The sequence below is a fragment of the Bidens hawaiensis genome, unplaced genomic scaffold (assembly GCF_021521415.1).
Source record: "Bidens hawaiensis isolate Kalapana, Puna unplaced genomic scaffold, B.hawaiensis_p1.1 tig00049164_1, whole genome shotgun sequence".
Classification (NCBI taxonomy): domain Eukaryota; kingdom Viridiplantae; phylum Streptophyta; class Magnoliopsida; order Asterales; family Asteraceae; genus Bidens; species Bidens hawaiensis.
Genome location: NW_027506111.1, coordinates 35,850 through 52,302, shown reverse-complemented (window position 1 = coordinate 52,302; position 16,453 = coordinate 35,850). Strand labels below are relative to the sequence as shown.

General features: G+C 35.1%; 2 protein-coding genes and 1 non-coding gene across 3 annotated transcripts; all 3 read left to right on the top strand.

Annotated features, from left to right (window-relative positions):
- Positions 1-275: 275 nt before the first annotated feature.
- Positions 276-348, top strand: TRNAK-UUU (transfer RNA lysine (anticodon UUU)). The gene has a single exon. It is a non-coding gene; the product is annotated as a tRNA-Lys (tRNA).
- Positions 349-2,187: 1,839 nt separating this feature from the next.
- On the top strand, positions 2,188-7,507 carry LOC143616741 (ADP-ribosylation factor 2-like). The gene is made up of 6 exons (XM_077089488.1): positions 2,188-2,281; positions 3,554-3,720; positions 6,384-6,454; positions 6,544-6,663; positions 6,886-7,004; positions 7,155-7,507. The coding sequence occupies exons 2-6, from the start codon at positions 3,573-3,575 to the stop codon at positions 7,246-7,248; spliced, it is 552 nt and encodes a 183-aa protein (XP_076945603.1). The 5' UTR covers positions 2,188-2,281; positions 3,554-3,572; the 3' UTR covers positions 7,249-7,507.
- A 2,088-nt stretch (positions 7,508-9,595) lies between these two features.
- Positions 9,596-14,713, top strand: LOC143616734 (putative serine/threonine-protein kinase PBL10). The gene is made up of 6 exons (XM_077089483.1): positions 9,596-9,949; positions 10,830-11,149; positions 11,795-11,930; positions 13,211-13,353; positions 13,463-13,586; positions 14,283-14,713. Exons 1-6 carry the CDS (start codon positions 9,907-9,909, stop codon positions 14,711-14,713), a joined length of 1,197 nt encoding a protein of 398 aa, XP_076945598.1. The 5' UTR covers positions 9,596-9,906.
- Positions 14,714-16,453: the final 1,740 nt, after the last annotated feature.

Sequence of the window (16,453 nt, the reverse complement as noted above, 5' to 3'; positions counted from 1 at the left end):
TAAAATACAAAAATGTGTGTACGATACTTTCAAGTTCAGTTTATTGGTATGCTCTTAACTTTATATAACGGTTAATATGATTACATGTTGCATGCCATCATATTTTTATGGCGTGACGATGGGTTACATATAATATAAAAGTATGAGGTATGCTGCATATAACAAAACATTTACCATAATAAAAAACTTTAATGACTTGTATATGTGATTAGTAATAATTTTCCATTTATGATAATATATACATAAATAGGTTGGAAAAGTTTGTCCTAACATGAGCCGTTCTAGCTCAGTTGGTAGAGCGCGTGGCTTTTAACCACGTGGTCGTGGGTTCGAGTCCCACGGATGGCGAATTGTTGTTTTTGTTTTGTTTTGTTTTTTCACAAAAAAGGTAATGTATGGCTAGGGATGGCAACGGGGCGGGGAATGCCAATCCCATACCCGCCCCGGTTTATAAAACCCATTACCAAAACCGTCTAAAAACCCGCGGGGACTAAACGGGGAATCCCCATCGGGGATTCGGGGAAAACCGCGGGTATTCGGGGAACCCGTCTAGCATAAATGGTTTTTAAACGGGCTAAATTCCCCGTGGGGATCCCCATTTAACCGTCGGGTTCACCGTTTAAAACCCGATTGTAAGAAAATGATACAAAATTACAATACAATATTAATACACAAAAAGTTCAATATCCAAACACATTACACATACAAAAGACATTATTAATACATAAAAATGTTTATTTCTCCCATCACAACGGAAATTAACTTCATGATTGATCCTTCTTACACGTCCATACCGCACCCATTCAACCATTCAAACACTTGTCACGCCGGATTGCTATGATAATCAAACATTAACATATTAATTGGAAACTATATAAGAATCAATGTTAAACCATATTAAAATGTAAACGATAAACCATATATATATGTATTACCTCAATACCATCGTCACAATCATATTCAATAGTTTGGCAATATGCCTCGGAGGTTGTTCTAGGGTTAGGGTAAATGGCCAAATGGGAAAGTAGGAAACTGGTTTTAAACGGGTATACGGGAAAATGGGTTAGGCAGCCTTATTGGGAAAATAAATAATAAATAATATATTATATATAAATATAAAAATTATATTTAATTAAACGGGTTTTAAACGGGTATACGGGGCGGGTATACGGGGCGGGTACAGGCTATACCATACCCGCCCCGAACCCGATTAACTTAAACGGGGAAAACCCGAACCCGGACCCGTCCCCGATTAAGTGTCCCCGAACCCGCCCCGTTCGGGGCGGGTTTCGGTTTTCCCCATCGGGTTTGGGTTTTTTTGCCATCCCTATGTATGGCCTACTGGTCTAGTGTTGGGTGACTGGGTCTGGTTGAAAATAAGACTTGGACCTCTTCTAGTGACATAAACGAGCCCAAGCTTGAAGATGGCTTGGTTTTACTTACGAAAGCTCGGCTAGTGAGTTGCTTCATTTAAACTCATGCTCGGTTCGGTAATTCCTTTTAAAAACAGTTTACAAGCTTAAGCTCGACTAGAAGTTACTTAGCTACCTTAGAATACACACTAAACGACCGTTCAAAAAAAGTTACTATTAAACGGGCAAAGCCCTTTATGAGATTTTACTGGAAGTTGTTTAGAATACGCATGGTTAATAAAAGTTGGATGAAAACGAATAACATTATCGGTGATAAAATGATCATCAAGTTATACAATAGTGTGATCTAGGAGTATATTGTATAGCATAGTCTATAATTCACATCATATAAAAATAATAATAACAGAAAAAGAAAATAAGAAGGCAGTGTGGCCCGCTTTCTCGAACCGGACCGCTCAAAAACTACTCGATATCGGATCTATAAAAAAGGTTCAAAACGAGTCGAACTTTTTCGAGCCCAATCCTCAAATAAAGCTTGTTTAGTTGTCGAGTCCGAGCTCGACCCTTGTATTAAAGCTTGTTTAGACTCGTCGAGAGTTTTGCCTCTTTCAGACTTTTATGTATTAATTTCATATTGTACGTCTGAGTTTGGGTCGAGCTTTGTCTCGTTTAATATACTACACGAACACGAGCCAAGCTTGCTTAGTTAAGATACTTCTTGAAATATATAAAAATAAGTAAATAACTAAAAACTTATATTAATTAATAAATAATAAACGTTCAAACCTAAGTTTGAGCTTTATTTAATAATCCCATCTCCTCCACGTATATAATATTCGACCACCTCCTTTTTCTTTTCTCTCGTTGGCCTTTCACTCCTCGATCCCCAAAAGCTTTATTTCTTTCTGGTAAATCGAATCTTCATTTCAATCAATTATATAACAATTTACTCTCAAATTTCTGTTAATCGGACATCAGATCTCACTTATTGTTGCTAATCTTCGTGCAATTGAATAATTAGGTCACAATTACTTACAATTACGTTATATATATGATCTATATGCTGTGGATTTGTATGTTGTTGATCTGCGTGTTGTTTACATAGGTAGATCTACTATGTAGAGCTGTTATTGATTGAAATTAGATCGTAGCTTTGAGATCCGTTAGGTTTAGTTCATTTGGTTTTATTCAGATCCGATCGGTATCTTGGTTATCAGTCTTCATGTGAAATATCAGTCAGAATATCGGTACCGATAATATCGGCAATATTGACTGATATTTGATCGATATTAGTGTTTTAAGTCTTATTTTTCAACTTTTAGTGTGTTATTGTTAGTGTTCTGAGTCTTAAATCTTAATCAGTTCCTACTTGCTACAATTGTTAGTGTTTTGCAAGTTGCAAAAGGATAGTTTGTTAGTAGTAGGAGACTATACTGAATTGTTAGTGTTAAACTGCTATATATATAAATTTTGCGTGATATTAAATTACCGATATCCCACCGCGATAACCGATATCTCAATTATCGGTCGAGATCGGTATCTGAAATTTTTTCGCATTAATTGCTTAGCTTGTGTGTGTGCTTGTATGTTAGGAATTTTTTTTTTGTGATTTTAAGTTTTGATTCTGCTATGTATATTACAGTGAATTAGAACACTTGAACTCACTAGGCGCTAGCCGACCGGTGGGGTATTATTTGGGATTAATTAGATTGGAATTTTTATATGCAATTTTCAGTTATACACACACGCATACATTTTTATATGTAATTTACAGTGTATGGGCGAAATTTGGCCGGCAATTTGGTCACTAGGGGTGATTTGGTCCGACTAGACGCAACTAGGGGCGAATAGGCCAATTAGCAACTAATTTGACCGGTTAGTTAAAAATTAGTTTGTTGACATCTTACTATTGACTAGTCAGCGATTTTGTTCTGATTCTTCCAACACTATATATATATGATTGCTAATGTTGTAATCCATTTTAGATCTAAATACAGCTAGCGATTACTCCTGTAAGTAATCTACTGTTGTGTTACTTTTGCATATACTGATTTACATCCTCAGATCCAATATATTTAAACCCAGTCTGTTAATATTTGTTTTACAATTTGGTTTTCTTGTTGCAGCATGATGCAAATTTAAGGTATTTATAATTTTATATGAACTGGTTTGATTTGTAGGGATCTTCATCAGCAAAGAATGGGGCTAACATTTACCAAACTCTTTAGCCGGCTCTTTGCCAAGAAAGAGATGCGTATCTTGATGGTTGGTCTCGATGCAGCTGGTAAGACCACCATTTTGTACAAGCTCAAGCTTGGTGAGATCGTGACAACAATTCCTACCATTGGTATGTCATTTCTTTCATAGATCAATTAGTAATGCATATAACATTTTCTATCTATTGAATTGAATAAACCCTTCGTGCATTAATTTTGATCCAAATGTTTATGTTTGTTATGCTGCATCTCTATTAGCATCAGGATCATCGTGTATGAGTTATTGATAACTTTTAAAGTCTTGTTTAATCATCCTGATGATAGGGTTTGATATGTTATATATTGAATTTAGAGAAGATTGTAGGGATAAAAAGGAAGAACGGTTATATTATTATAAACGTAAAGAAAGATTACAAGATATTCCCGGGCCTAGCCCTCTCTCACCGCATACACGGGAGCCATGGCAATGCCATCTTAAACCTAAAACATACTCTCCCTCTCTATTAGCTATTGATACCTATTTATAGAAATATAATTACACTTAACCCCCTCCCAAAATAGACAAATGACAATTATGACTAAAACTAGAGTATGATTCCTATCATTACTCCCCCCCTTCAAAACAGTCTTGTCCTCAAGACTGGAACGAACAACTGACTTGATAACCAAGCGGAGGCTTCCCCGAGAGCGTTTTCAGGTGGTCGACCCTGCCCATGCACCATCCACAAATGATATGATCCAATACTTAACACAATAACAAAACTGGCATGCTTGTACCACCACTGAATGCCCGGTAGTTCTCTAGCAAAGAAAAGTCCAATAGAGGTAAACGTGCCAAAAGACAGAATCCGGTCAGCACGAGTGATCCAAAGTGTGCCTCCTTTCCAACCAAGGCGTCTATCGCCAATTTTGAATGCAGGCCCAAGGAACTCCACAAGGCAGTAATGGCAACCAACAATTTGAGTGAGTCTAACTTGAATGACCTTGAAAACAGCTGGAACAATCAAAGCAAAAGAGGAAAACGCAACCTGAGTGACAAACTGAATGCCCCCATAAAACGGGCCCAGATCTGGGGAGTATCGGCCCACAACAGTTTTCAGCTCCACATCGTGGCCCACCACTATGCCTGAACCCAACTTCCCCTGTAAGTTGTCCGTCATGACTCTATTATCACTATGTGACATCAAACAGCCATGTTCTTCAGATCTGGAAATTATTGCCTTCAATGGAGCTGGAGTGGGCAATTGAAAATCATAACTTGAAGAACGTGAATCTGTATGACCAGTCGACATCAAATGTCCATAGCCACACAAGCGGTTTTCAGATCTGGAAACGAGCGCCTCTAATTGAGCTATAACAGATGGAATACCACCAGACAAATCCCCATCGGAAGCGGATTTGGGACCAAAATTCCTATTGGAAACGAATTTGGGATGAGAATAGGGAAATACCTCACCGAAATTGCCTCCCGACCCAGGTGACCTAAGGATTGCCGGCGAGTCAGATCTGATGCCGGACGAAGTGAAATCCAAAACCGAATGTCCAGAGCTCGACGAGCCATCTACGTGCATCTTCTCTTGCGACTTCATCCAAGCCAAAAAGACCAATCGAAACTCCCTTGAATCCTCCCGATCTGCAATTAAAGTGGAGAGACCTTGATCTCAGTTACATCCGACTGAAGTTGCTGAATCTGTTGTTCATGAATATCCAGACGAGCTTGCTGATTTAGGGTTTCCATGATTGACTGAATAAAATGGCAGGTCAAAGGCAGGTCGGACCAATGATAGGGTTTGATATGTTATATATTGAATTTAGAGAAGATAGTAGGGATAAAAAGGAAGAACGGTTATATTATTATAAACGTAAAGAAAGATTACAAGATATTCCCGGGCCTAGCCCTCTCTCACCGCATACACGGGAGCCATGGCAATGCCATCTTAAACCTAAAACATACTCTCCCTCTCTATTAGCTATTGATACCTATTTATAGAAATATAATTACACTTAACCCCTTCCCAAAATAGACAAATGACAATTATGACTAAAACTAGAGTATGATTCCTATCACCTGATGTGCTGGAATCGTTTTAGTTGCTATTGTGTTCTGCTGTTGAATCAGACTTTTGCCATTGGCCTGATATGTTGAAATCCTATATTTTTTGTCAGTAATAAGTAATACTTCCTCCGTCCCTTTGAAAGTGTCAACATTTCCTTTTTAGTTTGTCTTATTACAAATGTCCACTTTCAAACTTTATTAATTAATTTCCAAATTTACCCTTAAACATGCAATCATTCAACTTTATCAAATTTTGTCTTTTTATATATGTCAAGGACATTATAGTAATTTGTTAAGAAAAAAAGTACAATCATTAAAACTTTCTTAAATTTTGTGTTTTTCAAACCATGACACTTGAGGGACAGAGGGAGTACTAATTTTTATGTGGATCAGGATGGCAGAGTTTTCTTCAAATGACATAATTTTATTCATATTTTGATAAGAAACCTGGAATACTATTAGTCTATTACTGAATTTGTTCATAGTATTTTATTAGTCATGACTCGACGTTATTATATAGTAGATAGTAGATATATGGTTTTACTTGGTAAAGACTAGGATGTAAATTCCATTTAGAGGACAAACTTTTGGTACTTTTGATCTATAATAGGCCATAAAACAACATAATAGTTATAGTTGTGGGAAATAGTTAATTAATTTTAGATACTTTATTATCTCAGTTTTGTATAAAGTGTAACTTGATGTTTCTCACCAGTGATACTATGTGGTTCTTTGCAGGGTTTAATGTGGAGACTGTGGAGTACAAGAACATCAGCTTCACAGTCTGGGATGTTGGGGGCCAAGACAAGGTAGGAATATTGTTTGACTTTTGACTTTGGTTTGAATTCATGGATGTTTATCTTATAAGAGTCATATTTATAAATTAATATATGTGCAGATTCGTCCATTATGGAGGCACTACTTCCAGAACACTCAAGGTCTTATCTTTGTGGTTGATAGCAACGACAGGGATAGAGTTGTTGAGGCAAGAGATGAGTTGCACAGGATGTTGAACGAGGTAATTTAATTATTACTATTATTATTATTATTATTATTATTTTTAGTTATAACAAATTGTTGGCTTTGGATATGGTAAATTGTTATAAGTTGGCTTTAACTTATGTGGCATATCATATATGTTTTTTTATTAAAATGTAGCAAAATTTTTCAAATCACCTCGCAAGTACGTTTTTATACTTAACTACTATATGACTAGATTTCTGTACAATTTTAAATACAGGATGAGCTTCGAGATGCAGTCTTGCTTGTATTTGCTAACAAACAAGATCTTCCAAATGCAATGAATGCTGCTGAGATTACTGATAAGCTTGGCCTCCATTCCCTCCGACAACGCCACTGGTAATAATATTGGTTGTTTTTGCAATCATAATAGCAGTAACAAGTAATTTATATAATTAAAAAATGGACAGAAACGTGTTTGTTACTTTGTTGTATACCGTTTTTCCATCATATATTAACCTCATTGGCGGTGGTTGGGTTGTTTAACAGGTACATCCAGAGCACTTGCGCAACTTCAGGGGAAGGACTTTACGAGGGTCTCGATTGGCTTTCGAACAACATCGCTAACAAGGTTCGTAAATAGACATTAATTGTTTTTGTGTCGTATTGTATCTTCTTATTTATAACCTTTTGTAACAGGCATAATCGCATGTGGATCTTGGATGCTGCGAGCTTTTGCTCTACTCTGTGTGCCGAGATTTTGGTAGCAAACGTGTCTACTGATATAATGTTTGGTTGTATTCCAGTTACTTTTTAAAAGCTTTGTCTAAAGTTTGTAACAGAGTTAATTTGATTGTTTTGTTATATGATGATGTTTCTCTTAGATAATAATTTTGTTCTACATTTTGGAGTCAGGTTTTGATGGTTTTTAGGTCAAACAGAAAGCAAATAGCTTTTGACCATTTTAAGCTAAAATTACATTATTGAAGATTAAACCGTACCAAACCAAAGCGTTTCAGCCGTTGCTAATTGATTGGTTTCGGTTTGGTTTTAGAGTTTGTACCAAACCAACTTAAAATAAGGTCAATGTATATAAAAAGTTACAACTGGTTGGTATGGTTCTAAATTTTCTAATCAGACCGATCGAATTTTTTTTAAAAAAAGCTGACCATGATTTCGAACTGTTGACGGGATATGATAGTTTTAGTTTTACAGTTTCGAATTGAACCTAATACAATGCTACCTGTACTATTTGCCTTGATCTCAAATCATGGATGAACTGAGGAACCACATCAACTCATATCATGAATACGCCGGCTGATTGAAGAACCACATCAACATGGAGGCTACATGGTAGCTCAAGTACCAATTGTAGTGATTGTAACTTGTTTGCTCATCTCAAACTATCATGCTCGTGGTCTTAAGCGGAACCAGTGTCGTAGAACTCGCTAGGCGTTAGTCGGGCGGTGGGGTAGGGGTTTAGCGATTAATCGAGATTTACATATGTGTGTGTGTATAAACATGTGTGCGTGTGTGTACACATCAAATTTTAGATATTAAATTTCAATTTTGACCGATTTTGACCAAATGATGATTAATTAGCGACTAATCGGTGCTTAAGCGCGAATTTTTCAACCATCAGCCCACATAGGATTTACAGTCAATAGAATTCACTTCTAGAGTTAGATGTACTCATGTGCCTCATTATATCTGTAACTTACAATTGTTCTAAGATAAAAAAAACAATTTACTAACTGTAACTTTTTAATATATGGAAATATTACGTATGATAGTTAGTTTGGATGTAAACATATATTTTAACCGTTTAATTAGAAGAATATGAAATAATTATTCTTTGAAAAGCACATGCCACAAAGCTCTTTTAATATTAACTTTTGCACACCTGGCTTCCATTGAAGGTAATATACTACTTTGACTTGTAGTCAACCTTAGTTCCATCATTTTCTAAATTTTATTATAAATAACTTAAAAAGCCTGCAGTTTACGAAACTTACATAACCAGCCCCTCATCATAATTATTTCTATATTTTGTTCTTGTATTATCATCAGTTATAAACATCATATTTTAACTTGTAATATGCGTATCTAATGAGTAATAAGTGCAACTTAATGATGTGTGCCTACCCACGTTTGTTTTTTCACTAATTTAGTTGTTAGTTAATTTAGTAGTTTGTTTATTATGTTTAGGAGATCATGGTTAGTATAATGGTCTAGTGGATAATTTGGTAGTTTCTTTGTATGCCTATAAAAGACTATGTAATTTTCATATGAATTATGAATGAAAATATTATGATTTGATTAACCAAAGTCTCTTCCAAAAAGTCTCTAGTTTCTATCTGGTTTCTATCTATTTTCTTGTACCATTTGATTAACGAACACGGTTCGTAACACTTAACAAGTTCTACATTTTCTAAATTTTATTATTTCTATCGTTTGTTCTTGTATCGTTAAATATTATTTGAAAAGAAATTAAGGTCTTGATATACCATCAAATAATTGTATTTGACATAGCATGTCATTATAAAAACAGTAAAAGAAGTAGATATATAATATTTGAAAATCAACTTAATAAGTTTTTACCCTGGCAAAAAAGATTAAAGGTTTATAAGTCAAACTCAATTGTATGATTTGCACCTATATTAATAGTGTTGTAAAAATTGATAGACGCTAGTCGAACGGTTGGGATAGAGGCTAGCGATTAGAAGATACCGAGCAACGTGTCTTCCCTTCATACCGTTCCAATTTTCCAAATAATAATTAAGTAAATACCCCGGCTCACTCTCGTAATAACCAAACAACAGAAACCGTAATTTCAAATAAAACTTCAAGGACTAATAATAATAATAATATATGCCTTGAGTTGGAGGATTATTTACGTAAATTGCTCATTCTCACTACTAGTGACTACTCGTTCTTCTCAAAGTCAAGTCAACCAACTTTCAATCTCAACAACCAACATCTTTATATAAATAAATAATTAAATCCATATTTTATTTATCTCTTCATCATTCAACCAACAAACTGATTATTATTGTTGAAGCTCGGAAGCTGAATCAATCTCCTTCGGATTTCGAGTTAAAGCGCGTCAGATCCGAGAAGGATGATTATTATTATTATTATTATTATTATTATTGCTGCTGTTATCTCGAAAGATCGGATTTGATTTGATTGATTCATTCGGAATACATACGATATGTATTTGTAGGGTTTAAATGCAAGCGAAAGCTTATTATAAGCTTCCTTCGTTCGTGATTTAAATTACTTTAGGGTTTCCTTTCTGATGGGGATTTGTTGGAGCGTTCAGATTAAATCAGTTTCCACTGGTAATAATAATAATAATAATCATCATTTCTTATTCATTTACGTGTAAACAACGAGACTTGTTTTAACTTATGAGAGCTCGTTTTAACCTCTTTTTCTTAAGCGAGTTGTTTTTTTAGAGCTTGAGCTCGTTTATTAAGTTATTATTATTATTATTATTATATTTTGGGAAAACTTTAAACGAGCCTAGGTCGTGTGCAGTACCTAAAGCAAGTCAAAGCTCGGCTTGTTTTGAATTATGAGAGCTTGAGCTCAGCTTGTTTCGACCTCTTTTTTTATAAATACTCGAGCTCGGTTCGTGAGTAGTTTTTTCAAACTCGAGTTCGGCTCATTTAATATTTATTTATTAATTAATTTATGTACAGTTTTTATTATTTTTATATACTTCTGAGAAAACTTTAAAGTTTAAACTAGAGTAAAGCTCGGCTCAAGCTCGTGTGCAATACCTTAAACGAGCCAAAGCTTGGCTCAAGCTCAACTCGTTATTAGCTTTTTTTCTAAAGCTAGAGTTCGGCTCAATTTTTCAAGTTCGTACTCGGCTTGTTTATTATTTATTAATTTATTTATATACAGTTTTTATTATGTTTATAAAACCTTAAATAGTGATGTTTAAGTTTTAATCAAAGATTTGGTTTAATATATTTTGAGAAAACCTTAAACGATCCTAAGCTCGACTCGAGCTCGGTTGTGTAGTATGAAATTAACACACAAGGCTCGACCTCAGGATCGATAACTAAAGGAGCTTTATTCGAGGCTCAGGCTCGTGTTGTGCTTTTTATGGATCTGATCTTGAATAGCTCATGAGCAGCGCGGCTCGTTTGCTCCCCTACTTATCAAATTCTATTAGTTTACTAAACCAACAAACTAATTGTGTATATATAGGTTATATATCTAAAACTGGAGAAAAGAATGGAGGTAGTACATTAAGTAGCAAGGTTTCAAGTGGTTCTCAAACGCAGACGCCTCGAAGTGAAGGTGAAATATTGCAGTCATCTAATATAAGAAGCTTCACTTACAATGAGCTTAAAAACGCCACTAGAAACTTTCGTCCCGATAGTGTTCTTGGGGAAGGTGGGTTCGGTTCGGTATTTAAAGGGTGGGTCGACGAGCATTCGCTTGCGGCTTCAAAGCCTGGAGTTGGTATTGTCATTGCTGTAAAAAGGCTGAATCAAGAAGGATTTCAGGGACACAAGGAGTGGTTGGTTAGTTCTTTTCACTTTCTTGATATTATCTATTCGATTTTTTTAAAGTTTATATTAAGACCTTTTATATTTTTAAAATAAGTTTTGAAAAAAATAATAATAAATAAATACATTTTGATTTATGACGATAGTTAATATATATGAGATCAAAGTAAAAGTATTTCTTATTATGTTTGTGAATACAAGAGTTTACTTGTCATAAAGGAATGTGTGAAACTAAATTATCTAGTGTAAAATCTTTTGCATACATTGGAGTCGATAGGGATTTGGTGTAAGCGTATTATATGAATATGTTTTTTACACCAAAACGCTGTAAATGTTTGATGTTGATGCATAAGTTGGAGATGCTTAGTAATTATTTACTTATATTGTAGAATTGTTGACAAAAAAGTATGGGGAAAAGCAGAGGAGGGTAGTTTGGTCTTTTTGAAACAATAAAATATAACCAGAGTTGAATATTCACAAATTGGAGAACTAGAAGAGAAGGGTGTAATATGTAGGTTAACTTATTACAATAGAAAAACCGGAAAATTTAAGCAAAACAAACTTGTATTCTTATTCAATCATTATCCAATATCTTTGAATATGCCATTGTTTTGGTGACATTATTTAGCTTCTCAGCAAATGAATATTGGGCTTGTGCAGGCGGAAATAAATTATCTTGGACAATTACGGCATCCTAATCTTGTGAAATTACTTGGTTATTGCTTAGAAGATGATCATAGGCTCTTGGCATACGAGTTTATGCCAAAGGGTAGCATGGAGAATCATCTATTCAGAAGTAAGTTAACAATGTTTCTTATATTTATACATGTTTTACTTTACAGTTTGAAAGTGGCGTTTTTGAAACATTTAGTATGATTTCTGAAAAGGGTCGAATTGGGTTGCATTTATCTTTAAAGTATTAAAATAAAAAGGGTCAAACTGCACGAAAAAAGGATCGGGGCTTCATTTTTTCTTTTTTCTTTTTTTTTTTTGTGACCAACTTTAAACTTTCAAAATAGGCTCAATATAGAAACTCACTTACATTTTTTTACAGTTTTTAGCAACCAGTCTTATTTTAACTGATTTAGTCAATAATCGGTTGATCTGACACTTTTTGTTTGAATTGACTCCATCTCAGCCACATCAGATGTCACATATGCAAGAAATGCTTATGAGGAGAGAAACAAAGGATAAATTCGTTAGTTTAAACAAAATGATGTTTTGTTAAAATAATTATTAAATTTCGTGTAAGATGCCAAATGACTTATACATATATAAGAATGACAAGTGAGTCAGTTTTGGAAAATCAGCCAAAGAAGTGACTGCTACTGGTTAAACATGTCAATTGTTGCTAACTTGCTACAAGCCTACAACCAGTAATAAAGCGTAACATGGTTGCTAAAGGTTGCCTGATAAAAAAACAGCTAAATAAGCATCCAAATGGGTTGACAAGTCAAAAAGTTTTTTCAAAGATTTTGATAATTATCGTTTTTCTTACTCATATTTAACACATCATTCAAAGAAAGCGTAAAAAAATTAACTTCAAAAGTGTTTGCTAGCCAACCCAGTCCTGTCAGGCTGTCAGCTCCTTTAAATGGATTCGATTTAGGGTGTGTTTGGGATTCCTTATTTAAGGTGAAAAGAACTTTTTGTGAAAAGTAGAAAAGGCCTTGTGATATTTGATAAGGAGTTTTAAAAAAAGTGTTTGGATTAATATAGTCAATAAGTTATTTTTTAAAAAGTGTTTGGTTTAACTTATTGATGTAAAATGAATTGGAATAAGGGTGGAAAGGGTATTTTAAAACATATAAGGAGATAAGTTAGGATTTCCCAACTTATTTAAAACCCATCTTTTAACCTTATCAATAAGGAGAAACCCATAAGTTCTTATAACTTCCCAAACACTAAAATGAAGAAAAAAGGACTTATTCAATTTCATAAGTTATAAGGAGAGAAAAATAAGGAATCCCAAACACCCCCTTAACTTGAACCCATATAATTAACCATCTGACCCATCTTGCCACCTCTAAATCTCTAAATGAAATTTAATCATATCACTCAAATGTGAATAAACAGGAGGTTCTTTCTTCCAACCACTTTCATGGCAACTTCGCATGAAAGTTGCTCTCGGCGCTGCAAGGGGTCTCGCCTTTCTTCACAATGCTGAAACTATGGTCATATACCGCGACTTCAAGACTTCAAATATACTACTTGATTCAGTATGTCTATTTTAATGAACCTTTAAATCTTACTCATTTAAGACCTATATGTTATTAGAAAACACGATGATGTGATTACGTGTATTGTGTTTGTTAATATGATTAACAGAACTTCAATGCAAAACTATCTGATTTCGGAATGGCAAGAGATGGGCCCACTGGTGATAAAAGCCATGTTTCAACTAGGGTTATGGGAACATATGGATATGCTGCTCCAGAATATCTATCCACAGGTATGTTTTTACTAGGATTTAATTTTCCTTGTAGTACGTTTAACTAGTTTGTTTTACGTATAGGTACCAATGTGACTCGTTTTCTCGTTAATAAGTTGCGTTCTTAGCTCAAATTCATCAACTAAAAAAAGTAGCCAGATGGGAACGGGTCAATTTAGGGGTGTGCATGAGGTGGTTTGGGTTGGTTTTGGGCTCAAACTGAACCAAAAACTTAATATCAATTTTTAGAGTTTTGTTCGGTTTTTGCTGTTTGGGCTTGAAATTTTTTGGCCGAGAAAAATTTGGCCCAAAATAATGAATTTGGATCACACTATGTATTAAATTCTTATTAATTACGTAAAATTCAAAATTCAATATGAAAATTTATGAATTGCGTTCGCTTCGGTTTTAGATACATGCAAAACTGAAACCTAACCAAAAGTTCGGTTTATATGAAAATGTAATAGCAAACTGTCGGATTTTGTTTGGGTTTCAGTTATTTTGGTTTAATGCTACGCGAGTTGAAGTTGCCCATATCTATATTTAATGTAAAATTATGGCCTCTTTCAACTAGAATCCATTTTGGTCCGTTACCGCCCATCTTGTAATGGATGAATTTTCGGTTTATATATTATACTCTCTCTCCTCAATAGTATATTTAATTTTCCTTTTCTTTTCAGTTCATGTTTGACAACTTTTATTTATATATTCATAAAGGTCACTTAACCGCAAAGAGTGACATCTACAGCTTTGGAGTTGTTCTTCTTGAGATCTTATCAGGAAAAAAAGCAATAGACAAAAACCGACTACCTGGTGAGCAAAACCTAGTCGAGTGGGCCATACCATGTCTAACCAACAAAAGAAGAATCTTCCGAGTTCTTGACCCACGAATCGAGGGTCAATATTCACTTGGCCAGGCCCTCAAAGTAGCCACCCTTGCACTTCAATGTCTATATATGGAACCCAAAATGAGACCAAGTATGGATGACGTGGTGTCCGAATTAGAACAACTTCAAGACGATGAGAAACGTGAGTGTAAGGACCCACATGTGGAGCCCACGACTACTAATAAAGCACGGTCATGTGGGCATGAAATCGGGAGCAAAATGGTTGCTTATCCCAGACCTTCGGCTTCCCTTCGTGCTTGAGTGTACTTGGTATATAGTTTTCTTTTCCTGAATGTAATGTATTGCTATAAGTTTTGCAAGTGGTTTGTAATGGGTTCAGAGAATATGTTGTCTTTTACTAGAAACACTGATTAATTTTGGTGATTATGCTTTAAGTTTATCAACTTGGATAGCTTTGGATAGATATTTGTGTTGTAGATCCAGAGAGTATGAATATAATAATTTCCTTTTGTTTATGATAACTGCCCATTACTTTGAAGATCATACATGTAAAAACTTTACTTGCTAGAAAACTAGTGAAACATGAAACTCTTTAGTGAAAGAATCGGTAGCTCTTTTAAAGTAAAAGTAGGGGTGTGCACGTTTCGGTCTAATGTGGTTATCGGTCAAGACTGAAACTACAAATAAATGCGATTAACCAATTTTATTAACGAACTGGCTTTTGGTTAATAATCAAACCAACATTAAGCTAAGTTTTTGCTTAAAAATACATGAAATGAAGGTGAAAATACATGAAATGTAGGTGTAGAACAACAAATACGTGAAACAAAGTTACAAACGCTAAAAGTGTATAGAAATGTAAACGGTTAGACTTGATTAATGCTGATAAACCGAGGGTACAAAAGATAAATGATTACAAATAGTCAGTTAATTTGGTTTTTGGTTTATTTTCCTCCAGTGGCGCATGTGGGCGCCATGACCCATGACGTATGCAAATGTAGCAATGTTACTAGCCGTGGAACACCAAAACAAAATCCAAAATCCATCCATAACATATAACAAATAACAAAATTCAAAATTAAGTTTAACTTAAACCTCAGGCAAACATAGGTCAGCCCACACTTGCCACAATAATAATGCCTATCAAAATGATTCGCCATAAACGTCCCGGCACCACACTCCGCATTCGGACACTCTTTCCTCAGCCTCTGCATCATATACCTTACAATGCTTTAATTGAAATAAACATAAAACTATATAAAAATGTTTTAACTGAAATATACATTACATAGTTATCTATAATGTTTTGGTTGAAATATACATAAAACAAAATATAATGTGTTACATACATCAATTTTTTCGTAAGCTTCTATATATATATTAAAAAACAATTATTAAATATAAATTTTAATATATTTTGAGTTTAAAAAACAATTATTATAAAACAAAATTCCCTGACCTGCGTTCCTGCCTAGTGGTGGTGAAACCTTCCACTAGGCAGGAACGCAGGTCAGGGAATCGAAAGTCTTTGCAATGTAGTAGCATTCAGCAAGCACTTGCGGTGTGGAAAGATGGATCTGGTTTTGCTGATTTGGTTCTTTCTCTCTTTGATAACGTGGGGGGGAGCATTTTTTCTAAAAGAGAGGTCGGAGGGGAGGAGGGTTCTGAAAACAGCCTTAATATTAAACAATGTCTCAGGAAAGTCAGGGATGGTCATTTCACAGCTGCAGTCAAGGTATTATGCTCAAGTGGGGTTGCCCCTCTCGGAGATTCAACCATGAAAGCCCTCTTTGATAAACACCCAGTGGTGCCGCCTCCGTCCTTGCCTTCTAGCTCTGTCGTCCTGCCTACTCTCTCTGTGGATGGGGACTGTGTGCTTAGATGTATCCGATCATTTCCTAAAGGGACCTCATGCGGGAGAGACGGGTTGCGGGCGCAACACTTGTTGGACGCTCTTAGTGGTGAGGGATCAGTGACTTCCATGGGTCTGCTCTCAGCCATCACTGAAGTCGTCAACTTATGGCTTGGGGGTCTGTGCCC

What these genes read in the sequence shown, in the direction of transcription:
- LOC143616734 (XM_077089483.1), top strand. Translation starts at nt 9,907, where the DNA reads ATGGGGATTTGTTGGAGCGTTCAGATTAAATCAGTTTCCACTG. An exon ending in CAAATATACTACTTGATTCA is followed by an intron (nt 13,354 to 13,462) that starts GTATGTCTATTT and finishes TATGATTAACAG; the next exon opens with AACTTCAATGCAAAACTATC. An exon ending in TCCAGAATATCTATCCACAG is followed by an intron (nt 13,587 to 14,282) that starts GTATGTTTTTAC and finishes ATATTCATAAAG; the next exon opens with GTCACTTAACCGCAAAGAGT.
- LOC143616741 (XM_077089488.1), top strand. Translation starts at nt 3,573, where the DNA reads ATGGGGCTAACATTTACCAAACTCTTTAGCCGGCTCTTTGCCAAGAAA. An exon ending in TGCACAGGATGTTGAACGAG is followed by an intron (nt 6,664 to 6,885) that starts GTAATTTAATTA and finishes TTTTAAATACAG; the next exon opens with GATGAGCTTCGAGATGCAGT. An exon ending in TCCCTCCGACAACGCCACTG is followed by an intron (nt 7,005 to 7,154) that starts GTAATAATATTG and finishes GTTGTTTAACAG; the next exon opens with GTACATCCAGAGCACTTGCG.